The 25,616-nt window shown below is 55.7% G+C and overlaps 2 protein-coding genes across 3 annotated transcripts; one reads left to right on the plus strand and one right to left on the minus strand.

Moving 5' to 3' along the window:
• The first annotated feature begins 546 nt into the window (after positions 1-546).
• On the plus strand, positions 547-3,695 carry P2RX2 (purinergic receptor P2X 2). 2 transcript variants are annotated; one of them, XM_042839451.1, is made up of 11 exons: positions 547-768; positions 1,303-1,438; positions 1,525-1,596; positions 1,901-1,967; positions 2,044-2,131; positions 2,261-2,341; positions 2,519-2,657; positions 2,951-3,081; positions 3,154-3,310; positions 3,377-3,454; positions 3,532-3,695. In XM_042839451.1, exons 1-11 carry the CDS (start codon positions 575-577, stop codon positions 3,676-3,678), a joined length of 1,290 nt encoding a protein of 429 aa, XP_042695385.1. In that variant the 5' UTR covers positions 547-574; the 3' UTR covers positions 3,679-3,695. The 2 variants fall into 2 exon arrangements, with proteins under 2 accessions (XP_042695385.1, XP_042695386.1); XM_042839452.1 differs by lacking the exon at positions 547-768 and adding an exon at positions 1,061-1,198 and having other exon boundaries at positions 3,377-3,607.
• Positions 3,696-4,331: 636 nt separating this feature from the next.
• On the minus strand, positions 4,332-24,519 carry POLE (DNA polymerase epsilon, catalytic subunit). The gene is made up of 49 exons (XM_042839450.1): positions 24,473-24,519; positions 24,068-24,368; positions 23,873-23,953; positions 23,734-23,778; positions 23,568-23,660; positions 22,848-23,002; positions 21,668-21,809; positions 20,715-20,795; positions 20,335-20,442; positions 20,114-20,224; positions 19,619-19,704; positions 19,149-19,268; positions 18,601-18,733; positions 18,307-18,420; positions 17,846-18,058; positions 17,367-17,474; positions 17,054-17,182; positions 16,801-16,903; positions 16,532-16,678; positions 16,236-16,381; positions 15,787-15,935; positions 15,352-15,444; positions 14,924-15,068; positions 14,626-14,783; positions 13,459-13,654; positions 13,109-13,323; positions 12,786-12,888; positions 12,230-12,310; positions 12,032-12,154; positions 11,727-11,945; positions 11,284-11,493; positions 11,002-11,145; positions 10,775-10,915; positions 9,434-9,587; positions 9,252-9,358; positions 8,960-9,136; positions 8,480-8,703; positions 8,095-8,315; positions 7,741-7,945; positions 7,406-7,579; positions 7,044-7,169; positions 6,741-6,873; positions 6,435-6,615; positions 6,211-6,342; positions 5,892-6,085; positions 5,490-5,690; positions 5,063-5,188; positions 4,798-4,887; positions 4,332-4,636 (listed from the first exon to the last, which is right to left on the minus strand). The coding sequence occupies exons 1-49, from the start codon at positions 24,517-24,519 to the stop codon at positions 4,523-4,525; spliced, it is 6,999 nt and encodes a 2,332-aa protein (XP_042695384.1). The 3' UTR covers positions 4,332-4,522.
• Between the last annotated feature and the right edge of the window lie 1,097 nt (positions 24,520-25,616).

The following is a 25,616-nucleotide window of genomic DNA, read 5'->3' on the forward strand; positions in this document are numbered from 1 at the left end:
GCACACGGGGGGCAGAGTCCGCCGTGCCACGACGGCCCCGCGCTGTCCTCTGAGTCACAAAGGTCCCGCGGCCGCCGCACGGCGCCCTCGGGGTAACCGAGCGGTTGGGGGGACGCGGCCCCGCGACGGGCCCGGGGGGAGCTGCGCGTCCCATGGCTTCCTCACGTGCAGCCCAGGCTGTGCTGGCACGGCCAGCCGTGAGCGCGCCGGGGACCGCCGAGTTTGTCTTCGTCTGGGAGATAACGGCACCACGGCCGCCACCGCTCTGCCCTTCACCCCGCCGCCCCACGCGTCGCACCCGTCGGGCTCCCGGCTCCGCTGACGTGGCCGAGGCCGTGGCCAAGGCCGGCACGGGGCCGAACGCTTCTCTGCGCCCGACGCGTCCCGATGGGCTGCCCGGGCCGGGGAGGTGACACCGTGCTGGGGGCCGTGTGGGGACAGCGGAGCAACCGTGTCCCGCGCTGGAGGCACGGCCCTGGCCTCGTCCTTGTTTTGCTGCCAGAGGGGGAACAGAGCCCCGAGGCACGAGCAGAGCGCAGGTAAAGGCAGCCGAACCCACTCGTGTTCCTGCAGGATGGGGTGCGGGTGGCAATTCCCATCGCTTTCTGCATCTCCGGTCAAACCTCGGTGTTCCCGGGAGGTGCTCGTTTATTGCACCTCTGTGAATTCCTTCGGATTTTGGGAAACGCAGCACGGGTGCCCCGAGCACATCCCCTCCTCCTGCTGGGAAAGGAGCAACGCTGCGCTGTGCCCTCACCGCTCCGGGAGGTGAGCAGCTCACCGGGGAACAAACCCCGGGCTTGCTTAACGCTGGGCGTGTTGCGTCCGACCGTTGCACAACCATCACCGATGACTGTTACACCGATGTGCTTTTGGGCTTTCTCACAGTGAATCATTAACCCTCGGTTACAACCACGGGCTGCAACACGCTCTGCTGCCTTTCCCGGCTCTGCTCCGCGCCGGCGGCTCTGGGCCATGTGCAGCCGAGCCTCCCTCCGCAGCCATCCCGCAGCCCCCAGGGAGCGCTGCCGGGTCGGGCCGGGCCGAGCCGTGCCGGGCGGAGCGCAGCGGCGATGGGGCCGGGCTGCCGGAGGGCCGTGAGCAGCTATTCCAGCCCGCAGGTGGTGGTGGTGAGGGACGGGCTCCTCGGCACCGCGTATCGGGCATTGCAGCTCCTGGTGCTGCTTTATTTCATCGGGTGAGTGGGATGGGGTAGGAACCGATCTGATCTGACCCTGTGCTTCGCTGTGCTGGCAGCTCTGACACCTGTCTCTGTCTTTGTCCCTGTCCCGATCCCCGCAGGTATGTGTTCATCGTGCAGAAGGGCTACCAGGAGCGAGAGACGGGCCCTGAGAGCTCCGTCATCACCAAAGTGAAGGGCGTGACGCAGTCGCCGAGCAAGGTCTGGGATGTTGGGGAGTACGTGGCCCCCCCCGAGGTGAGCTCTCACTCTGCTGCTCCGGAGATGCTCGGCTCCTCCTGGCTGTGCCGTGACCGCTGTCCTCCCCCTGGGCTCCTCTGTAGGGTGGGAGCAGCTTCAGCATCCTCACACGGGTGGAGGTGAGCGCTGCCCAGGCCATGGGGACGTGCCATGAGGTGAGCATGGTGGGCACGGGGCAGGGTGGTGTGTGGGGAACAAGCTGTGCTTGGCAACTAAGAGGGAGGGGGAGGGGGAAGGTGGGGCACCAGTGAACACAGCTGTTCCCCATGGCAGGAGGTGAATGGATGTGTGCCCACCCCACCATCCCCATTGCCATTCCCATCCCCATCTCCTTCTCTATTCCCACCCCATTCCCAACCCTATCCCAATCCCCATTCCTATCCCATCCCCATCCATCTCCTTCTCTATTCCCATCCCATCCCCATTCCCATTCCCATCCCAATCCCCACCCCCCCGCAGGGTCCCAGCGCTGCATGCCACTCAGAGCAGGACTGCATCTCTGGGGCCATGGATGCATCCCACCACGGTGAGTCCAGGAGGCACAGCACATTGCCTCTCCTCGGGCAGGACCCAATGCTGAGTGCCCATCCCCTACCTTGCAGGTGTGAGGACGGGGCGCTGTGTGCCCGGGGGCAGTGGGAGAAGCTGTGAGGTGCTGGCCTGGTGCCCTCTCCATGGAGGCAGCAGCAGGTACAGGCAGCGTGCTGGCCTGGGTTGTGCACAGCCCCCACCTGGGGATGCACGATAAGGGGCAGCAATGTCCCTGTTGTGAGGCTGGCTGAGAGCTGCAGTGCTCTGTGCTCACTCCTCTGCTCCCAGCGAGTCCCTGGCGGAGATGGCAGAGCAGTTCACCATCCTCATCAAGAACCACATCCGATTCCCCCGCTTCAGCTTCTCCAAGTGAGCACTGCAGGTTCCAGGGCTGATGGTTGGGATCCAGGCAGTGGCCCCTCGTGGCAACAGCAGCAGCAGAGATGCTGTGTGGCACAGCACATCCCTGCAGGGCCCTCTGCAGATGCTCCGGCACCAGTCCCACCCCATCCCCTGACGCACAGCTCCCTGCCTTGCTCTCCCCAGGGCCAACATTCAGGCTACCGAGAGCCACTACCTGAAGAGCTGCACCTTCAATGCCACCTCCGCGCTGTACTGCCCCATCTTCAGGCTGGGCTTCCTGGCTGAGCAGGCAGGCGAGGACTTTGCAGTGCTGGCTGAGAAGGTGCGGTGCAATGCGCAGCCTCACCCCAACATCCCCCAGCATTGTGGGTCCCTCCCTTTTGGCTCTTCTGGGGAGCTCCTTGTCCTGGGGAGGCCACATCCTGGGGATACAGTGCCCAGGGGATGCTGTGCACCTGGGGATGGTGGGCACCTGGGGGTGCTGTGCCCAGGGGATGCTGGGCACCTGGGGATGGTGGGTGCCTGGGGATGGTGGGCACCTGGGGATGCTGTGCACCTGGGGATGCTGTGCCTGCAGTGTGCTATTGCTGCACAAGCTCTGCTGCCCTGCTGCAGGGTGGAGTGATCGGTGTCATCATCAGCTGGGACTGCAACCTGGATCTGCCTGACACCGAGTGCAACCCGCGCTACTCCTTCCGTCGCCTCGACCCCAAAGGGACTTTGGCATCGCCAGGCTACAACTACAGGTGACAGCCCCATCCCCTCAGTGTCCCCGTGTCTTCCTCCAGCCCTCACACCTGCGCCCGCACGCCTTCCAGGTTTGCCAAGTACTACAGCTGGAACGGGACCTGCACACGGGTGCTGACCAAGGCCTATGGGATCCATGTGGATGTGATTGTGCAAGGCCAGGCAGGGAAGTTCAGCCTGATCCCCACGGTCATCACGTTGGCCACTGCGCTCACCTCAGTGGGACTGGTGAGTGTCCCGGGCTGTGGGGCTCAGCCCATGGCCCTGCACTGACCTCACTGTGCTCTTCTGCAGGGCTCCTTCCTCTGCGACTGGGTGCTGCTGTGCTGCATGGACAAGGAGCGGCGGTACAGCAGCAGGAAATTTGAGCAGGTACTGGTGGGCTGAGGATGCTCCTCTGCAGCCCCAGAACATTCCCCTCCATCCCCAAACTGACATTTCCCACACAGAGCTGTGCCCATGGCTGGGCAGAATGCACCTTACAGCCACCCGCTACTGCTGCCAATAAACCATCACTGCTCAGCACGCCTGTGTCAATGGAAGGATGCAAGAACCACTGCTTGCTGCGACTGGGGGAGAAGAGCCAGGGGAGCTGAGGGGCTCTGGGGCTGCCACCAAGGCACAAACCCTGCCCAGAGGCTGCCTGCAAAGCCACAGTGCTGCTGGCCCCAGCCCAACAGCACTGTGCAGCTGGCGCCTGGCAGTAAGCAAGTGGGGTGTTATTTCTGAGCATAATCCACTGTTTTCCTGCTCTCACGTTACAGCACAGCCTCCTACAGTGGCTCAGGGGAGAAGCAGGGTGGGGGGTGAGGGGAGGGCTGCAGCACACAGAGCCTCAAGGGCTGTGGGAAACACCCCAGAGCAGGGTAGGGTGCGCTGCTGGGGTGGAGGACCCCACGCTGCTGCTCCAGGGCTGTGCTGTAGGACAGCAGTGACTGCACCACTCTGTGCTCAGGCTGAGCCCCAGGGAGGCACTGCCCAGCCCTGGCTGCAGCCCCCTGGGATGCAGTTACCAGCAGTATGGGCTGAGCCAGACACTAACTCAATTGCACAAAGCAGCAATCGCATTAGGGGCTGGCTCTGCTGCCCCTCCAGCCCCGTTCATTTGGAAATGAGGGGCACAGCCTCCTCTGCTTGCAGCCCAGGAGCAAACAGAGGCAGCTCCCTGCTGCTTCCTGCACAGCCTGGAGCCCCTCTGCAAGAACCAGGCGTGCTTTAAACAAAGCATTTATTTATACATATTCTACATTAAAAACACACCAGGCCGGCACACGGAGTCACACCTCCAGCACTAACATCCACCCTGGGCACAAGATCCCTATGGAGCACAACTCCCACACACCCTGGCCCCGTGCTGGGCTGGCTGCAGGAAGCACAGCTCCTCCCCTGTTGATGCAAGCGCCCAGCAGTTCCTAACCAATGCAGGATGCAGGAGCAGCCTCAGTGCTGGAGCTGGGGGTTGGTGTGCAGCAGCCACTCGATGGTTTCCAGGAGATGGGCCATGCCATAGTGCCGGGCAATGTTCTGGAAGATGGTGATGTGCTCCATGAAGGTCTGAGGGAGGAGGGAGAACAGAAGCTCACACGGTGGACAGTGGTTAGAGGAAAGGCAGGAGGGCAGCTGGGTTTGGCATCCTATCCCTAACCCAGTAGGAAAGTCACCACGCAGGGAGCCAGCAGCATGGGGGTGGGCCAGGCAGCCTGCTGCAGGAGTACCTGGGAGGAGATGGTGAGGGCAAAGTCTCCAGCACAGCTGCAGTACACAGGCATGTGTGTGTCCTTCACGCCGTGGCACTTCTTGCACACCTAAGAGGCAAAGGAGCTTTAGGTGGGAGGGGATGAGACACCCAGCCTTCTGCTGGGCACACAACGGGCACAAAGACAGGGAAGTGCTGCCACGGGCTGATGAGACGTGTGGGACCAACGCCTCCGTGCTGTTTGCAAGGTCAATCTGCCCCCCCTAGGGCAGCCCGGTGCTCACCAGGTCCTGCAGCATGAAGGCCATCAGCTTCTTTTGCAGGGCTTCCACCAAGGCCATTTCTATGGAGTCAGAGTCGTACTGTGCCTGGCAGTTGGAACACACCCAGCTAGGCAGCACCGATCCGTCCTGGACGCAAAGGGAAGGGCAGTGAGCACAGAACAGACTCTTCCTAAGAGGAAACGGCCAAACAAAGCTGCCAGGGAAGTCCCCAGTGCCAGAGAGATGCAATCAGGGTGAACTCTGCTCCTGGAGAGAATGGAGCTCACAGCACTGGGGCTTCTCACAGAAAGCTGGAAAAGGGGGTGCACAGAAATGGGCTTTAGGGGAGGCTGAGCAGCACAGAGCCAAGCAAAGGGCATGAGGGAGGAAGGGGGATTGACACGCATAGAGCAAAGCCACGCTAAAGCCTCCGTGTCCACGGCTGCACCTGGGAGAGGGCTGGGTCCTTGCACAGGTCCAGGTCCCTGCAGAAGTTGCAGTTTCTGCAGATGACTTCAGGGAGCACATAGGAGCTGCAAGGGTCCCGAAACTGGGCTTCATCTGAGAACTCTCCCACCTCGATGAGGCGCAGCAGGTCCCTGCGCAGCTTGTTCACCTGGTTGGTGACATTGGCATCCAGGGACAGCACCTGCAAGGGACAGCCCAGTGAGCCCACCAGCAGAGTTCTCCTGAGGACAACTCACACCTCACACAGATAGAGAGCAGGGCAGGGCAAAACAAATTGGCTGCAGATCTGCAGGAAAGCTCTGACAGATCAGAGCCAATGGACTATAGAGTTTGAGCCCTGAGCACAAACACTCAGAGAAGCAGCCCAGCCCACCCGGCCAACCTGGCAAACATATTTGATGAACTCCAGAGCAGGGTTGTTGAGTGGCAAGTGGGAGCCAGGCAGCACCGGGAACAAGTCTGATGGCTCAGTGGTGTGTCGGGAACCAGACATCTTCTTCTGGATCTTCTGCGTGATGGTGAAGAAGCTCTGAGTGAGCTCATTGGCCACGTAATCCTGTGAGAAGGTGATCATGCCTAGGGAGACCAAGTGGAGAGCTGTGAGTGCATGCAGTGCAGCTGTGGCCGGCCAGGTGGGAGGCTCCCTGCCTTCCCCTGGGCTGCAGCAACGCCAGCCCCAAAAGCCCACGCTGGGCACCCACCAGGCATGGCTCCTGTCTCGCCCTGTGCCTCCTGGGTCACCTGGCTGGTGCCTCTTCTCTTGACAGGAGTGCTGCCGGGGGCATTGCGCCGCAGCTCCTCCTTCATGCTGTGGTACACGGCCACGATGTAGGCTGCAGGGACACCAATGGGGACAGCCCGTGTTGGGGCAGCAGCAGCTGCCTTGTTGCAGGGCTCTTGGGATCAACTGCCAGGCCCTACTCACCCGACACAATCATCAGGAAGTAGTTCTGGCAGGAGGCAGCCTGTGGCAAGAACTGCACGATGTTCCAACTGTTCTCCAGCAGCTCCTCCACGTTGGATTCGTCTTCCTCGTCTTCTTCCCCTGCCTCCTCCTCTTCCTCACTGTCTCCCTCCTCTAGTGCTTGCTTCTTGCTGGTATCCTTCTGGAACAGCACACAATGAGTCAGTGATGTTAAAGAGCTCCTCAGAGCCAGATGATGCTTCCCCAGTCAGCTCAACCCCAGCCTCAGCTCAGCTCCTTGGGGACTGAGTGCTTCCTCTCCCTTACCTCCCCGCAGTGGATGCGAGAATGCACTTTTCCCTTGATACCTCCGTAATTGGCTGGATCCATCCAGAGCAGGAACTCCCAGCAGCGGGAGAAGGAAATAGTCAGAGAGTGGAAGATCTCCTTTGAGTGGATGCTGGAGGGAAGAGACTGCAGTCACCCATGGCATCAGCATCTGCCCTAATTAACAGCCTTCTCCTTGGGATGGAGTGGTGTTGGCAGCGACAGGGCAACCACCGATGTTCTCCTGAAGGTCCCTTCTGGATTGAATCCTACAGGAGCTCAGGGAAGCCAGGTGCTGCCCACCTGTTAATAATGTACTCCATGTAGCTGATGGCATCCTCGATTCGCCGCTTCTTGGTGCACAGGATGATCCGGTTGAAGTTGGCGTACACCACCGAAGAGCCGAGGCGCCTGAACTCAGCCACCAACCTGCAGGCAGAGCACAGGAGCTGCATTCAGCATGCAGGAAGAACCGCTGCCATCCAGCTCCCCGTTAGCAGCAAACAGCACAGCGGCTCTGAGTCACGGCCCATCTGCAGCCCTGCGCCTTAGGAAGATGCAACAGAAGGATCTGGTTGGGGGTGCCAACAGCATCCCGGTCACAAATGTCATGCTATGCCTGTCCCTTCTTTCTCAGGGCCTGGTAAGCTCCCGTTCTCACTTACTGCAGGAAAAGCTTCTTCATCATGTTGTGCAACGTGCGGTGCAGCGCCGGGTCGTAGAGCAGAGAGGAAGGAGAGCGAAGCCAGCGGTAAAAGTGAATGACCTGGTTGTCTGCATAGATGTTGTGGTACTGCGTGATCTCCTTCACCCAGCTCACCACCATGCTCTTCAGAATCCTGCCAGGGAGCACAGAGGAACATCACCCCACCGGCCACAAACAATCCCTTCCTTCTTTCAGAAAGGGACAACGCTTTCAGAGGTATGCAGGATGACTCTGAGGCCCTCAGCCACAGGGTAAATAAGTGCCTCTGTAAGCCTCCAGCTCCTCCAGCCCTACCTGAACGTGTTGGAGCAGAGGGCGGTTTCGTCATAGCTGGCTGGGATGTTGGCAGCTTGGTTCCCTGTCACCATATCTTCCAAGGATGCCTGCTGAATTACGTCAAAGCTGATGCTCATGCTGGAACCCCCTTCCATATCATTTACATGATGGGACTGCAGCACTGTGTTCACAGCCAGGCTCTGGATGTCCAGCTCCAGGCACACTACGAAGAAGCACAACCTCTCAGCAGGCGGGCAGGGCATCCCCATCCCAGACTCTTCCCAGTGCTGCCATTGGCATCCATAAATTAGGAAGTGCATCCAGCCCCGTGCAGCGCGCGGAGAGCAGCACACCTGGCTCTGCCCTCCTCACCTGTGGAATAGCAGCCAGGGTTGTTTATCTCCACCGAGGCTCTCTCATCGAACTCCATGACGAGGCGGTTGTCATCGGCTTCCTTCCCCCCCAGGTCTGGGCGGGCCGTGGGTGAGAGCCACAGCAAATGGTTGTGACGACGGAGGTGCCGTGAGAAGAACAGGTCAGAGCCAAAGGTGGAGATGTCATCAGGGAGGTTACCGATGGGAATGTGGTAATATCTGGAAGAGAAGTACAGTCAGCAGGAGTGAGCACAGCCACGCCTGTCCCAACAAGGGACATGCAGCACCTGCCCTTGGCTTGGCTACAGTCTCTTCTCGGTGAGGAGCCTGGCAACCCTAGGGCGACGTGGCAACCCCAGTGCAATGTGGCCAACCCCAGGCACCTGCTCATCTCAAAGGCCTGGGACAGGCACGTGTCCAGGTTGAGGTAATGGCGGATCATCCGTCGGGCTGCGTGGCGCTGCCAGTCCAGGACTGAGTAGCTGATGTCATCCAACACCCGGATGGGGACCAGGGGGAACTCCTCCAGGATGGGAATGCTGCTCGCCAGCCGCTTCAGCTCCCAGTTGGACTGCACAGCAATCAACGTGGGACCCCGGCGCTCATCCTGTGAGCAGAAAACACGTCCTGCACGTCTCCAGCCAGCACCAGTGCTCCACTGGAGGCCAACAGGGCCACGTTCTTCATCCCACTGTAGGGACTGCACCTTCAGCACTGCACACAGCACCTCTTGAAGCATCCAGCTCTGCAGCAAGCCACTCCAAGCGTGGCAAAACCCCCCAGCAACACCCACATCTATGCAGCAGTGCCTCCCACAGCACCTTCTCCCCACAACACACCCATGGGGTGCCTCCAGCTCTCACCTTGTAACCCAGCAGCAGCCGCTGGATGGCTCTGCAGATGGCTTTGGGGTCGGTCTCGGCACGCACTTCGAAGGTGTGCTTGTCTGGAGGCAGCAGCTCCTCACCCACCCTTTCCAGCAGGGCGCTGCGCTCTGCTGAGAACATGGTGGTGAGGTTTGGCATCTGGTTGCTGCGCACCTGGAACCAGAGCGTGACGCAATGAGGGTGAGGGCTGCATGCTGGGAGCCCAGGACAGGCTATCACTGATGAAAACCCGCTGCTGTCTGCATAAAGAAAGCCTCCAGGCTCCTACCGTGTCCAGCACAAAGACAGCAGCCTTGCGCTGCGCGGGGACAAAGAGGCCGAAGAGGGCCCTGCTGCCCTGGGAGCTGTGGTAGAGGTAGATGTGGCGGATGCTCCCTATGGACGAAGAGCACGTGAGTGGTGTGTGCTGGGGGCCAGGCACAGCATCAGCAGCTCTGCCTGCTGCCTCACCCGGCTCCAGGTAGGGGAACTGTGCCAGCGAGCGCATCTCCAGGTGCTCGATGTCGAAGGTGTCAGCCTCACGGCCCGTCAGGTGCCGGGCGAGCTGCCTGCTGACCATGCAGACACAGCCCAGCTGGATCAGGGCCCTCAGCAGCAGTGGCACCTGTACCGAGAGACGTGGTTGGACGGCAGCCCTCAGCCTAACTCCCCTCAACATCCAGGCTGAGCAACCCAGCTCAAAAACGTGGGCATCTGTGGTGCCTCAGGCCTGGCTTTGGTGCCGCTGCAGACCGTGTTCCTAATTCGTGTTTGTTCCTATCTAGACCCCATGTGACCCGCCATCCCTTCATCATTTTGTGTTTATGCCAATACAGCATCTTTTTAATGCCTCTGAGCATCTTGTTTTATTTCAATTATTATTTTTAATTGCCTCTTAGCTAGCTTCTTGGTTTTATCTAGTTCTACTGATTAAACATCACAACAGTGGAGGAGACTGAGGTTTGCTGCTGGAAGATTTTGTAGTTAATAACACACCTGAGCAGACCAAGCTTTTCCTGCTTAGAATCTGTTCCTGCTTCAATCTGTAGTAATTCTATATTGCATTTTAGTTACAAATTTGTTTGCCTTTACATTTCTTTCAACATACAGCACCACTCTGAAAATGGTGCAGCATGCTCTGCCTCTTCTATATAGGTCAGATCCCGAGGCTACAGTGGCTTTTCAATTATATTCCCATCGCTGGGTTTTCAGATGCTGAATAAATGTCCTCAATTAGAAGCAAACATCCCAGTTTCTCCTCTTCATTTTCAGGCTGCCACTGCTAATAGCACAGTACATTTCACGTTGGTTTGATGCTTTACGTGTGTACAGCTGAACCTCATTTAGGTTCTTTGCTCTTCCCCAGAATTTCAAGCTGTGTCTCGTTTTTCTTTCTGGCACACCATGATTTTATAAACTCATTTTAGAGGATTAGAGAACTACATGGGGGTTTTCCTCATCTTTACTCTGAATTGTCTATTTATTCATCTTTCCTAGTTTAAATATAAGCAGTCTCATTCTGCTTTGGTTTAGAGGAGGATCTTTCTGCTTAAAGGTCTCCAAATAAACCCAACCCCCTTTCCTTGACATACCTTAAACCACATATTGCTATTCTTCACCTCTGCCCATGCACAAGTGGTTACATTCCAGAGTACTCCACTGTGGTGGGTCTTCGACTTTCAGTCTTTAATTATGCCACTGCATTTTTAACTTCCAGGTGTCCTCTGCCATTGCTACTCACAGTAAGAGCAGCAAGCTACCACTCAGCACTCCTTAAAAACATGGAGGGAATGCGAGCGCCGGAGGGGTTACCTGAGTCTCATACACTCCCTCGATGTCCGGAGCAGAGAGGTCAGCGTTGATCTCGTTGATGTGCTCCTGGTACATGTCCTCAGGGACTGAGTACTCGTACAGGTTGTACACCAGGTTCGATCGGGGCAGGATCCTGTTCACCTGCCAATAGGAGGGGCGCTCACAGCATGAGCTGCAGGGCACGGTTTCCCTGTCCTAAAAGCATTGGGGCTGGAACAGCTCCTCACCTTCCTGTACACCGCTCCCTCCTCGGGCTTGGCGACGCGCTGGTTGACGTAGAACACCCTGGGGATGCTCAGCTTGATGCAGTGCAGGTCGCTCCCAATCACTGCCCACAACCTGAACAGGCCAGGCTGGCTGGTCTCAGCGATCTGCAAGGACCCAGGTTTCGAGACGGCATGAGCGGGGGGAGCCAAGGCGCAATGAGCTTTTACACACAGCCCACGGAGCACTTTGGGGATCTGACACGGCCAACGAGCAGTCGCACGGGCTGAGATTGGCAGCAATACCTGCACGATCTGCCAGGGCAGGTCCAGGATGCTGCGCGCGGTGCGGCGCAGGTAGCTGCCCAGCCCCCTGGACAGGGCATCGCGCACCACCCCGCCGCCCGCCGCCGTCCCTCCGTCCTCCAGGCGCCGCCTCTTCTGCCGCTCGCGTCGCTGCCGGGCCTGCAGCTCCCATTTCTTCTGGTGGAAACGCAGCCAGGCCACGAGCTCCTCCTGCGTGGATCGACGGTGTGTGAGGGGCGGCCCCAAGAACCGGCGCTTGCTTCCCATCCGTGCGACCCCGAGTGCTGCGCCAGCAGGCCTTCCTGTCCCAGCCCGTGCCCCCGCTTGCCCCCATATGGCCTCTCTCACTTGCATTTCTCTTTGTAGCCACAACCCGTGGAAGCAGAGTGGGCTCAGAGCTTGGCACACGGCCCCAAGCCTGCCCCCCAGCTTCCTCTGCCCACCTTGGTGGTGCCCATGGAGGGAGGAGGACCCAGGATCTCCCGCCAGGACTGGGACAGCTCCAAGCTCTGGGACATCTCTTGGCTTTCCTCTGCAGTAGGGACTCGCTTCCGTTTGTTTGCAATGGGAACAGATGGCTGAAGGCTCTTGGCAGCCCCAAAATCCTCTATGTCGCCAACCTGTGAGCTGGGTGTGCCCTCCTGGGGCTGGTTGGCGAGGACCTGGGGGGGAAGAAGGCAACAGGAAGGCATGCTGCAGGACCAGTCCCTGCTCAGCACAGCCAGCACCCTTCCCTTGCCCTCCTTACCTGCCTCTTGCCTTCAGAAGTGAAGAGCTCGTTGATCTTTTTCTGTTTGTACACATCATTCTTCTCCAGGAGTTTCTTGTGCAGCCAGTCTGGGTGCCGGACCCGTGGCACTGGGTTCTTTACCTAAGGAACAGCCCCAAATCAGAGTCCCTGTTTAATGCTCTCCTACCAGCACGGAATTGCTTCCCACTCCTGTACCTGCTGCAGGGCTGCAGGAATAGTGATGATTTTCTGGATGGTGCTTCCCAGTCTCTCAATGTAGTAGTCCCAGTCCAGAATCTGCGAACAGGGCAGAGGAGTGGGGAGTGAAGGAAGCAGAACAGAAGGATATAAGTTTAGGTTTTGCCATTAGATGTGAGATTCAGCATTTCATACAATGGCTTGGGTTGGAAAGGACCTTACAGCCCACACAACCCCAACTCCTGCCATGTGGTTGCCCTGTGCCCCATCCAGCCTGGCCTTGGGCACCTCCAGGGATGGGTGCATTAATCCCACAATCATGTCATCAATAAAGATTTTGAAGAGAACTATTTCCAAGATGATCCCCTGAGGGACACCATTCCTCAGCAGCATCCACCTGGACGCAGAGCTGCTGATCACAACCCTCTGGCTGTGACCACCTGACAAATTCCTTATCCTCTGGATAGTCAATCCTTCAAATCTGTATTTTCCTGGGGATTCCTCACAGCTGCTGCCCACACGGTGCCAGAGGGACGAGCTGCCCCAGCAGAGCCACAGGCTGTGCTCAACTCACCGCCCGAATGTTGAAGTCCTGCAGCGAGGGGCTCTTCAGCCATTTCCGGAGGTAGTGTTTCCGTACGCTGGGCTCTGCTTGGAAGATGGCAAGGGGGATGGCCCTGGAGAACACAAGGAAGCACTTAGTGACCACCCAGAGCAACGTCCTGGCTGCAGAGCACCCCCTTTCCCATACTGCAGAGAACCCTCAGGGTTTTCCCCTCCCACCATGCAGCAGCTGTACAGCATTACACCTAGCGAGCCTCAGCCATTCTCTCCTTGCTGCCACCCTGCCCTTGCCCCCATGCTGTCACAAGCCTCGGCCCTTCCAGACATGGGTACCTCTCAGTGACAGGAGAGCCCTCGGGTTTCTTGGAGATGATGAAGCGGCAGCTCAGCCCTGCATCCTTCACCATCTGGTCCCCCAGGAACTCTGCCAGGCGCTTGGCAGTGCTGATGGAGGTGGATTTCTGCTCCCCATAGTCCTCCAGCTTGCGAGACATGGAACGGTTCTCTGAGATGAGCTCAAACAATTCCGAATCAGGCATGTTGGCAGCCTGAAGGCGGGGGGGAACAAAAATATACAGCAAGAGTTTGGTGATTAAACATCACAGCACCCAACCAGCTCTTACATCTTCTTTTATATCATTTTAGGGATGCATGGAACAGCCAACCTGCAAAGCAATGCGTACCTTGCTGTACAACACATCCAGCCAGTAGTCAGCCACCTTGGCCACAGAAGCATAGACCTCCTCCAGGGTGGTGCCTTTCAGGAAGGCTTCGAATACAGAAGACTGGAATATCTTCACCAGCTGCAGCTCACCCCGGCGCTTCACCTCAAAGCCCTTCAGCTCAGCCAGGGACCCATCCTCATTGAACACTGCGTACCTGGGGCACACAGACTGTGTCAGCTTGGTCTGTGAAAGCACAAAAGTTTGTGCCCCAGCCCATCAGTACCAGCTGGGGGAGCTGAACTGCACACCAGTAAAGACCAGGAGGTGAGACAGGGCAAGGTGGAGGAGATGCAGAGGGAGGTATCAGAAAGGGCTTTAGAGAAAAGAAGGAAGGTTTGTAAGCTTAGCAAAATGATTCAGGGGAAACTGGGTGTAGCTACTGATGTGGTTCTAAGAATATGCTACTCTCTTCCATTTTTTTGCTTTTCCCTACCCATTATTTGTAAGTATGTCTCAAGATAAACCTTAACAGAAGCTCAGCTAAAGGAAGAGAGATGATACGCAAGTCCACATTATTTTGACAGCCCAACTCACTAGCATGGCTGCATACTTCCTCCACTGGTGATGGTGCCTACCAGTGGTCTCTACGTTATTTCCATTTGAGCATGACCAAGAAATTAATGCCTTTGCCAACACCCTGAAACCACAGGGAAAAAGGAGGCCCTGGCACAGACATGGCATGGAAAGGCTTTGACAGGGGATGGCAGATGTTAGAACTTGTCTGAAGGGCAGAGAGCACAGCCAGGCTGAGCATTTTAAGGACAGAGGGTCCTGGAGGGTGGAAATGGTTTTTCTGAGTTCAGACTCAGGTCCACAGGCACCTCCATAGCTACACACTGCTGGTGTTCCCACTTGGGTTGCTGTGGAAAAATCAGTAATATTTGATGACAACTGCTTTCCTATAATGTAATAATATGTAACAGCAGCACCTATTCCTTTTGTCCAAAAAAGAGAAGAAAGGGGTAACCTCACAGAAATGAATTACTGGAACTCCTGTGGGACAGAAAGACCAATAGTGGTGAATTCAAAAGAGATGAGGTAGAGCATAACCAAGACAAAAAGTCTTCAGAAGGAAAGTCAAAAGCTACCTGGGGACATAACAGTATTTCAAGCTTTGAATCCTACCTTTTCTTCAGTTTCTTTCCCTCCTCCTTGGAAGCTGGGAGGATCATGGCCAGGTAAGGCCCATCTACTTCAAAGAAGATGCTGTTCTCTGAGCGTGTGACGTAGGTGAGAGAGGCTGGGTCCTGCAGCTCCTGGTACTGATCATTTGTGAAGCCTTCCTGCAGACACAGCCCCAGAAGAACAGCCTGAATCAACAGCTGGGCTGGTTCTACCAGGAGATACCACACTTTCTCTCCATGTCAGTCCCCCACTCATTTCCCCAGACTCCAAAGCTGGCTGGAATGGGTGTGAGACTCACCTTCACCAGGATGTTCAGCATAGCACCTGGATAGGAGATTGTCACCTTTGGCTTCTTGGCATTGGTTGACTTGATGACAAAGTTTTCTGGGAAGCTGTTGGGGAGGACACACCAAATCCCATCTGTATCCAGTTCCAGAGGCCTCCTAAGGAAAGAAGGAAGATCACTCAGGAAATCAGCAGCTGATACCAAATAACAGCTGTGCTGCTGCCTGCATAGAGGATGCAGCCTACTGCTCCACTCTCCTGTCCCTTCTTTAAAGTAAGCCCTTGTAAGTTAGCAGACAAACCACCAATGCCAGCAATCAACACAAAACACTGATCTTTCAGCACCTGATGTTCCCCCACCAGTTCTCTGCTCCACAGACTCAAACCCCACTCTTGCTGTGTGCAAAAGAACCTCTATTTCCCAACTCAACACACACTCACCCAATCTGCTCAATCAGTTCCCTGGCCTGTGTGATGATATTGGCTCCTGTGAAGCAGACAATCCCGGCCATTTCCATGGAGTACCATCGAGCTCTGGGAACAGAGGAGTCCAGCTGAAGGGGATGCACTGCTACCCCACAGCCAGCTATGGGAAAGGGCAGGAAGGCATCCAGAGGGAGAAGAGCAAGGAACAAAGCAGCACTGTGCCTTGGTAGGCCGCTCTCCTTTCCTTCTATGTGGTTTCTCAAAGAAAACACAAATAGAGAAGATTGCTGTCCCTCGTTGCTCAACACTATAGGTCTCAAAAATCAGAGGCAAGAGGGATGTGTTCCAGGGATCACTCATCCCTGTGCTATGGAAGCAGGTGAAGGAAGTGGCAGTCTCCCCAGAACAACCCTGGGTGCTCCCTGGGGGACTCAGCCAGCTCAGACTCACCCTTTCCGCATGACGTAGCCATAGAAAGAATTGAGAATGCACTTGTGTGCCAACTGCAGGGAGTCATAGAGGATCTCCATGTTCTTGCAGCGTTTCACTTCAGAGGCGTCTCCTGTCTCCATGGCTGCAGACAGCTTCTTCTTCCACACCTGGGAGTGACAGGCAGAGTTGGAGAGGTGGTGGGTGCCCTGTCCTTGGAGATACCCAAGGTCAGGTTGGGCTGGGCCCTGAGCACCTGATCAGCTGTGCCATGAATCAGGTGCCCCTGTTCATTGCACAGGAGTTGGACCAGATGGCCTTTAAAAGTCCCTTCCAACTCAAACCATTCTATCATATCCCTACTGAGTACGAAGGCTGAACAAACCCATCCTTCAGGGCTCAGGCTTTCAGCAGTTGGTGAGAGCTCCCCATCCTCAGGTGGACAACGAAAGCAGGACTCAGCCCAATACCTTGTGCAGCCCCTTGAACTCGTAGCGGCGGTCCCTGAAAGCCCGCACCGTGTCCACATAGAAGGAGTTCTCTCGTTGGCAGATGGTGGTGACCCTCTCCTCCACCTTGGTGACATGGATCTTCTTGTAGGCTTTGCGGCAGTAATCTGGTCAAGGGAATAACACAGGTTGTTTCTCAGCACTCGGTGCCCACTATGGAGGGAGGAGGTGGACACACAGAAGAGGTGGACAGAGCTGCACGAGGCTCTGGCTGAACAGCATCACTCCATGCCTCAGCTCATGACATTAACTCTTACCTGCCAGCCGCTTCTTCTCATACTTGGCCTGTTCCTCTCGAGAGAGCTCGTGGAAAGCACGGGGTGCTCCATCAGGGTAGAGTGGAGGGAACTTCTCTGACTCCAACTGCTGCTGGATGCGGTGGTACTCACTGCGGCTCGCAGGCACTGCAAGGAGAGTTTTCCAGAGGAAAAGCAGGAATCAGTCTCAGCATCATCCAGCGGGGCAGCAAGGTCCCTACTGTGCTTGGCCTCACTGAGTGGGACAGCAAGGTGTCCGCTGTACTCACTGAATTCTCCTCTCCACTGCCACGTCATCCGGCGCTGGCAGTTGGCCCCTGGCTTGTTGAAGTCACAGGCAGCACACGTGGCCTCATCCACCATTGCTGAGGGCTAAGGAAGAGACACATTTGTCAGATGATGCTTGGTTTCGACCCCACCTTTATTTGATGCCCCTGCCCTGAGCAGAAGGTTCACCCCTTGCTGTTCAAGGGGATCAAATCAGAGAGATGATAAAACAGAGACTGTCCTGATGCCACCCACCTGCAACCTGTTGGTCAGAATGATGTTGGGGTACATGGCCCCCACATCTAAATGGTAGATAAGGGGACACTCAATTCGGTTAGGAACATCCTTCAGGGAATTCAGTTTGACTTTGATTTCATCACAGACCTGTGAAGGGATGATGCAGAAATGAAACTCGGATAGGAAGGAATTAATGTGCCAAATACATATTGAATTTGGTTCTTTACTTCTGCGTAGAGGCACTAAGAACTGAAAGGACCAAAGGAGAAGCACTAGGGAGAGCAGCACCAAAAGCTTTGTTGCGGACCTCCAGGGCAGAGGATGACATTACCTCCTGGAAGTTGGTGACTTGATCCAATGGCAAACCCTCCTCCTCCTCAATAGCGTGCCGGAGTGTCTTCTCCACATTCTGCACCAAGTAGTCAAAGGCAGCAGGGTTCTGCAGGGGCGTGGGGACAGCACTGAGCCTGCTTCCAGGCTCCTGCTTTCAACACTGCTAAGTGTTGGCCCCAGTTTGGAGACCAAAGTGTAGAACAGCACATCAAGCAAAAGAGCAAAACACACAGCACAGGGAAGAAACAAAGGCTGTTCCTCTGCCTCTGCAGCAATTCTACAAACAGCCAGCCTGAGGCCACAGAGATCCCCATCCCTTCCCAGCTCAGCCCAAGCAGCTTCAGGTGTCTATAGGGTCTCCTAGAGCACTCCTAGAGCCCAACCCCAGCAAAAGCAGATGGGGAACATTAACACCAATGGAGGATCACCCCAGAGCACCGTGATGTGCACGCGCAGGATGGTTGCAGGGCCCTTTACCATTTTGAAGCGGCAGGGGATGTCACTACGGAACACCCCCGACTCCAGGGCTTCCACGTGGCCTCCCACGTATGTCTCTGAATCCAGCACGTGGCCATCCTCTGTGAGCTTGTTGAATTCCTGCTCCTGCTTGTTGGGGAAGATGATGTTGGCATGATAGGCTTGAACCATCAGCAGCGCCTCGCACAGCGTCCCAGAACCTTTTCGTAACACCTGCAAGAGAAAGCAAACCTGCTCTCAGAAGTGCTGCACAGGGCTCGTGGGACCAGGATGGCTCTGCTCATGGGAAGGCAGGGGTGGAGAAAAAGGAGCAACCTCCAAGTGCTCTCCCCCTCCTCTGTTGATATGATGGGAATGGATCAGGGCAGCAGGAGTCAGCCCTATTGCCAGCACATCGTGGTGCTGTGGGAGATGCAGCTCTTTGCCCAGCAGGCAATTTGTTCTTCTCAGAGTGCACTCACCTCATCAGGCTCCATTGGGATGATGGTGCACAAGGCAAAAATGAAAGGGTGCACGTATTTCATATACATGTAATAGGTGGCAACAGCATCGGACACTGAATAGGTGGCCAGGGTCTGTTGGAGAAGGGTGAGAGCCAAATTAATCCCAGTTCTATGTGATACAGCAGCTCAACGATAAACACAGAATCATTAAGGTTGGAAATGACCACGAGATTCACCAAGTCCAACTATCAACCCACTCCCATCGTGCCCTCTGAGCCATGTCCCTCAGTGTCACATCTACCCTGGGAATACCTGAGGCTCCTCTGTAGCCATCCGGCACATCTCTTCAGGGTCCAGCTCCACTGGGTCGTAGCCCAGTTTTGCTTTAGCTGCTGCCTTCAGGTTGTGACTTCCCACTGGGAGGTAACTGTCTCTCTTCACCCATCTGGACAAGACAATGAGAATGTGTGCATAGAAGCCAGCCCTCACCTTCAGAAAGGGCTCAGGCGTGCAAATACAATTCTTGATTGTATCTCTACCTATGCACTTAAATCCTGACCAGGCATTACTCCTTTGCTCACATTTACACCATTACCACTCTCATACCTCAGTGACTTAAAGGCAAACAAGAGGAGACACCACCAGGACAGCAAAGTCAGTCAACCACCCTCCAAACACTGATCCAGGGGGTAACCCCCACCAAAACCTCAGCTTCTGAGGCAGACTGCAATCTCACACAGACGTGTCCTTTCCTGTTCTCCCCATGCCAGGCAGGTCAGGAGACAGTCCAATTTTTGGTATTTTACATAAATCCAAGAGATAACAGCACAGTTACGCAGCAAGGAGGCAGTATGTGGTACCTTAGGCAGTCCATGTGGATGCACTGTGATGCTTTGTACTCTCCCTGGCTGTCCTTCTGAAATCCAATTTCCTGGTACATGTTAATTCCATGAGCCGCAGCTCTTGCTTCTACAAAAGGCCTGGGGGAAGAGGCAGCATGGGACAGAAGAATTCAACAGCCATTTCTCTTTATCTCCACCTACAGCTCCACAATCATTTTGTTACAAATGACATACAATTTGTTATCTATCTGGACACAGTGAAATCTTCCTGCTTTAATGTGAATAGTTATAATGTGAATGAAAAGTGATCTACAGTTCATACTTCAAAGGCACTGAACAGGGGATTCAGTGACATGACAGCATGTCCCACCCAGCCCCTTTGGAAGCAACACAAAGGAAAGGTCATCAGGGCTGTACCCGACCCTGACCCATAGCTCAGGTCACACCTTACCAGGAGGAACTGGTTTAGTTTTCATTCCTGATCTTACCAGTCAAAGAAGTCTCCATTGTATGTGACAATGATGGTAGGCTTGGTCTCCTGGACGTGTTCAAACCACCTCTGGATTAAATGAGCCTAGTGGGAAAAGAAGAATAAAAAACTGTGAAGCAACTTCATCTCCTTGACAGAGAGACATTACACATAATGCAGTTTACTCTGCCCTTCCCCTGTTCTCCCCACCCAGCCAGGACCTCTCTTACATCCCTATCAAAAAGCCTGACTGATCCTACAGGATCATAGAACCATAGAATGGCCTCGGTTGTAAAGGACCACAATGCTCATCCAGTTCCAACCCCCTGCTATGTGCAGGGTCGCCAACCAGCAGACCAGGCTGCCCAGAGCCACATCCAGCCTGGCCTTGAATGCCTCCAGGGCCCCCTAAGTCTCTCCATGGGACAGAGTGCTGTGCAATAAGTTCTCTTTGGCCAGCAAGACAGCCAAGTGTGTAAAAAGCAGCTGCATCCACCAGGCAGAACCTACTTACTTCATCTGGCTCATTAAAGACACAGAAGGGACCCTCATACTCCGGCTTGGGAGTGAACTCAAAGTCTTCTATATCCTCAGAGACGATCTCCCTGTTTGTGATCAGGTAGCCCTGGGAGGTGACAAAGAGACAGAACTGACATCTCCTGGCCGGAGCTGGAACAACAGCCTGCTCCCCAGTTTCATGGCTGCAGCATGAAGGTGGCTGTGCCGTCCCATTACCTGCCCATCAATCATGTAGGAGATCATCATGATCTGGTCCGTCTCCGCGTCAGGAAACTTCAAGGGGAGTTTGGTGGTTTCGATGTCGAAGGCGAGGACAACGGGATCCTGAGTAAGGCCAAACACATGAAAACAGATTCTAAAGCTGAAAGGAAGGTGATTCCCATCAGGCTTTCCAAACCCAATGTTGGTGCAGTGGGTGAACCAGCTCCTCTCGGTAACCACGTACCCAACTCAGCAGCACTACCCAAACCCAGAGCCAAAACCTGCCCCATGAACACCACGGTGTGACACCATCTGCATGATGGGAACGACTGCTGGAAGTCAGCTTCTAGGAGAACATCCATGTGCACAGAGTGCTGCCCTTTGCAGGTGCTCACCGGCCGCTCCACCAGGTCATCCCTGCGGGTGATCTCAGGGGGGAAGGTGCTGCCGCGGTAGCGCACGTTGTACCAGTGAGCCTGGGAACAGAACGGTGGGCAGAGCCTTACTGCAAAGCTGCTCCCAGCAGTGCTTCTGCTTGTAGACTAGGAACAGAGCTCTGCAGATTAAGCATAATTCAGGAGAAAGGCACGAACTGGGGCTCCACAGAATCACACAGAATCACAGAATCACCTGGGTTGGAAGGGACCTCAAGGATCATGTAGTTCCAACCCCCCTGCCTAGCAGGGCCACCAAACATCCACATTTAGACCAGGTTGCCCAGGACCCTGTCCAACCTGGCCTTGAACACGTCCAAGGACGGGGCATCCACAACCTCCCTGGGCAGCCCGTTCCAGGGCCTAACCACTCTCCTTGTAAAGAACTTCCCCCTAACATCCAACCTAAATCTTCCCTCCTTCAACTTGGATCCATTTCCCCTAGTCCTGCTATTGTCAGCCCTTTTGAAGAGTTTACTCCCCTCCTGGGTGTAGGTTCCCTTCAGGTATTGATAGGCTGCAGTGAGGTCACCCCGCAGCCTTCTCTTCTCCAGGCTGAACAAGCCCAACTCCCTCAGCCTGTCCTCATAGGGGAGGTGCTCCAGCCCCCTGATCATCTTAGTCGCCCTCCTCTGGACCCTTTCCAAAATCTCTATGTCTTTCTTGTACTGAGGGCTCCACACCTGGACACAGGACTCCAGATGGGGCCTCACAAGAGCTGAGTAGAGAGGGACGATCACCTCCCTGTCCCTGCTGACCACCCCTCTCCTGATGGAGCCCAGGATCCCATTTGCAAGCACTTCAACACTCCACATCAAGCACTTGACTTTTCTGTGCAAGTGACTGAGGTGAGAGCGCAGCAATGCAGGACCAAGAACAGCAGCAGGAAAGCACAGCATTTTCTCATCTCTTACCACGTGGATCTTCAGGTCGATGGAGAGCCGCACGTGGTAGGGCACGTCATACTCCCGCATGTCCACAATGTTGTCCATTTGGTTGGTGACCTTTTTGGAGGCTCCTTCCTCCGCTGTGGTTAGGCTGCCTCCAGCCAGAGCACTGCAGGGAGCAGAGGAAAAAGGCAGCCTTTACAATCACAGAATCACCAAGGCTGGAAAAGACCCACAGGATCACCCAGTCCAACCGTTCACCCATCACCAACAGTTCTCACTGAACCACATCCCTCAACACAGCGCCCAAATGCTCCTTGAACACCTTCAGGGTCAGTGACTCCCCCACCTCCCTGTGCAGCCTTGTACGTGAGAAGGTCAGTGCTCACCTTGCACACAGCAGCACTGACTGTACATGACTGTATGTGAAAGCAACAAGACAGCAACAACACCCAAAGAGCAGATGGTAGTTGGTAAAGAACAGAATGAGAAATGTTTCCATTTGATACAGTGACCACCCTGGTGGAAGGATGATCCTATGGCTGAGAGCATCCTTTCACTCCCCATCTGACATTCAGTTTCTGTTATACTTATGTGTTACATCTGTGCAGAGGTATTGACAAAATCATACAGATATCAGTATAACAAAATGGGTTTGGATTCACAAAGTATGGTAACAGGTCTAAAGATAATGGAGCAGCACAGGAGACACTCTGACCAGCAAACATACACCTTCCAGGTGAGCAGAGAATGCTATTTCCCTTGATATTTCTTCTTCCTATATGTTTCAATGGAAATCAGACATCAGGGACAAGAAAGCAATGAGAAGATCGATTTTTTCATTTGGATTTGCTGGCAGACTTTAAAAACCTGTGGTGTTTCCAGTTCAAGCGTGTTTCCAGTTTTATAAAGAGTTGCCCATTCTGGTAGGAAAAGGCTTTCTTTTGCTTTTCCTTTAGTCACAGCCTGTACTAAGGATGCTCTCGGTGCTCTGGGAGAAACTGGGCAATCGTCAAGCCAATTAAGAAGGCTGCAGGCAGGAACCACCACAAGACAGAGCATTCAAGGGGCTCTGGGGCCCTCTTGAGGCACAGCACTGAGCTGCATGAACCGTCCTGGAGCAACAAGAGGCACACACGGATTCAGTTCTCAGAATGGAAAATCCCTAAGAAACTTAACACCAAGGATCCACGGGAAGAACTCTCACCTTGACAGCATGGATGTGTACACGTCACTGGCGTGGTCACGCTCCCTGTTCTTCCTTACAGCAGGGAAGATCTCCTTCCTCACCTTCACCAACTCATCCACCGTGCTGAAGGACAGCTTGAGGTAGTGCCGTTTCAGCCCCACCAGGTGGTTGGGCTGCAAAGCAATGGGACCATCAGGGAGGGTGGTGAGATGGCTGTGACACGAGGTGCTGGGGAAGGCCAACTGCAATGCCACACAACTTGAGCGTGTCACGAAAAGACTGTGTGCTTGTGGAGAGGAATGAAACGGCACAGCTGCCCAGGGAGTGGTGGGGTCACCATCCCTGGAGGTGATCCAGAACTGTGGAGATGGGGCACTGAGAGATGTGGGCAGTGGGCACGGTGGGATAGGTGGGGGCTGTACTCAGATATCTTAGAGGTCTTTTCCAACCTTAATGATTCCATAACCCTACATTATCACTGAACAATAAGTAACATGGTTCAGATGCAAACATGGGTAAGAAGCTGAAAGTGGAGCACACTGCTCCCCTTCAGGACACAGAGGTGGGTGATGCCCATGTCCATCAGTGTTTACAAGGCAGTTGGTTCACATCCCAACAATGTGCTTAACTATTAGCCCTACAGCACTCCTCATATCTTAAAGTCCTTTCCACCTGCATTACGCCGTCCTGTTCTTCCCAGCCCCTTTTTATTCACTGACAGTGCAGAGGAATACAAACCAGATCCAAATCTTCTTTTGGGACAGTTTCCAGCTTCGCAATCTTCCCTTGGAACTTCTTAGCCAGGAAGGAGGACACCTCCCGCTCGCAGCCCTGCCGAGGAGCACAGCTCAGCCTTGCACCCCCACGGCCCACACAGCACAGCAAGGGCAGGGCTGGCTCTCACCTGCTGGGTGGCCACGTAGAAGTAGGGTCTGTATGGCAGGGCCACCTGGGGAAGAGCACACAAACACATATACTGTGATGGCCACCTGACCGGCACTGGTGGGGGAAACAGGGGGTGGTCGGCAGAGTGCAGGGAGCACCTTGAAGCGGCTGCCGTCCTCCTGGATGAAATAATAGTCCACAGCGCTCACCGCCCGCCGGTCCTCATCCAGCACCTCGGTCTGCAAGCAGGCACCACGTTTTCAGCTCCGCTGAAAGCACAGCTCGGTTGGCAGATCCCAGCCCCCCCCTCTGACCTCTCCCCTCCCCCCCTCCCCACTCCCACCGCTCCGTACCGGGTGCATGTTGATGAGCCAGCCAGTCCGCTCGCAGGGCTCGGAGGGCCGCTCGAAGCCGAACAGCGCGTCCAGCCGGTCCGCGCGCTGCGACCGCTCCAGGCGCTTGAGGGCGGACAGCGCGGGGCCATCATCCCTGCGAAGATCGGCACCGTCCAGCGCCCGCCCCCCCCGGGGGGGCCACGCCCGGCGCGCCCCGCCCCCCCGCGGGTACACACTACCCACTCCCCACCCCTCCCGGCTGCGCACCGTGTGCCCTCGGGGTCGCCGCCGCCGCCCCGCAGCACCATCCCCGCAGCCGCTGCAAAAGGGATTTCGCGCGCTGCGTTCAGGTCCCGCCAGTTACAGGCTCCGCCCCTCGGCGAAAGAACCAATCAGAGAACGTCGCAGCCCCTTCGTCCACACCTCCCGCCAATCCCGGGCGCACGGACCTGAAGCCCCGCCCCACACATGACGCGCACATCTCGGTCTCCAGGCCGCACCGCAGACTGGGCGATAATTAAGGCGCCTGCGCACAGGTGGCTGTCCCCCGGAAGTGACAACTGCAGATTCCTGGAAGTGGATGCGCAAGTTGCCGGAAGTGGTAGGGGAGGCTCCCGGAAGTGACAGTCCTGGCGGCGTCGGGCAGCGCGGACGTCGTCGGGTTGGTGACTCCGTTCCTCCCGGGCTGTGTGCGCGGCTTTAGGTTTCCCTTTCCGGAGCCTAATGTGTAGCGTAGCGTTCGGGCAGCTCAGTGCCTGTATGTGGCGGCGTTGAAAGCGGAGCTGCACGGTGCCCCCGCCCCGCCACGTCCTGCAGCTGCTCCGCTCCTGTGCTTGCAGCGCAACCCCCCTGCGCACCCGGTCTGCGGAGATGCACGCCCTCGGCTGCCCAGCTGCCTGCCCTCCCTGTGCTGCCCCTCAGCTCCCTGCACACCACCTGGAGAGGGGATCTGAGCAATGCTTATTGATATCTAAATGGTGAGGGTCAAGTGGACGGGGCCAGGCTATATTTGCAGGTGCCTACTGACAGGACAAGGGGCAGCGGGCACAAACTAGAAAACATGAAGTTCCATAAATTGAATCTCATGGAAGGTACTGAAGGTGGCCCTCTAGAAGTGCAGGATTCTATAGGTGCGTACACTGAGAAATGTTGAAGGAAACGACACAGACACACTATGAGGAATATTGTGTAATAAAAAAATTAGTTACAAACACTGATCAGGTTGATGGTTGGACTTCACAGAATCATAGAATCGCTCACTGCGGTTGACAGAGCAGTGGAACAAGTTGCCCAGAGAGGCTGTAAAGTCTCCTTCTCCAGGAATATTCAAACCCTGCCTGAACACTTTCCTGTGTAACATTCTGTAGGGAAGCTGCTCTAAGCGGTGTTGGACTGGGGGATTTCCAGAGGTTCCTTCCAACCCCTGCAATTCTGTGACTCTGTGAGGTTCCTGTTGTGAAGAGAGCTCCTTGACCAGCAGCTGCCTGGAGCATCTGGAGACCCTGCAGAGGCCCTGTGTCCTCAGAAGGCGGATGGCTTCACAACATGGGCACTGGATTAGGAACTA

The sequence above is a fragment of the Centrocercus urophasianus genome, unplaced genomic scaffold, assembly GCF_019232065.1.
Source record: "Centrocercus urophasianus isolate 14NV4802_14NV808 unplaced genomic scaffold, USGS_Curo_1.0 seq_928, whole genome shotgun sequence".
Classification (NCBI taxonomy): Eukaryota; Metazoa; Chordata; class Aves; order Galliformes; family Phasianidae; genus Centrocercus; species Centrocercus urophasianus.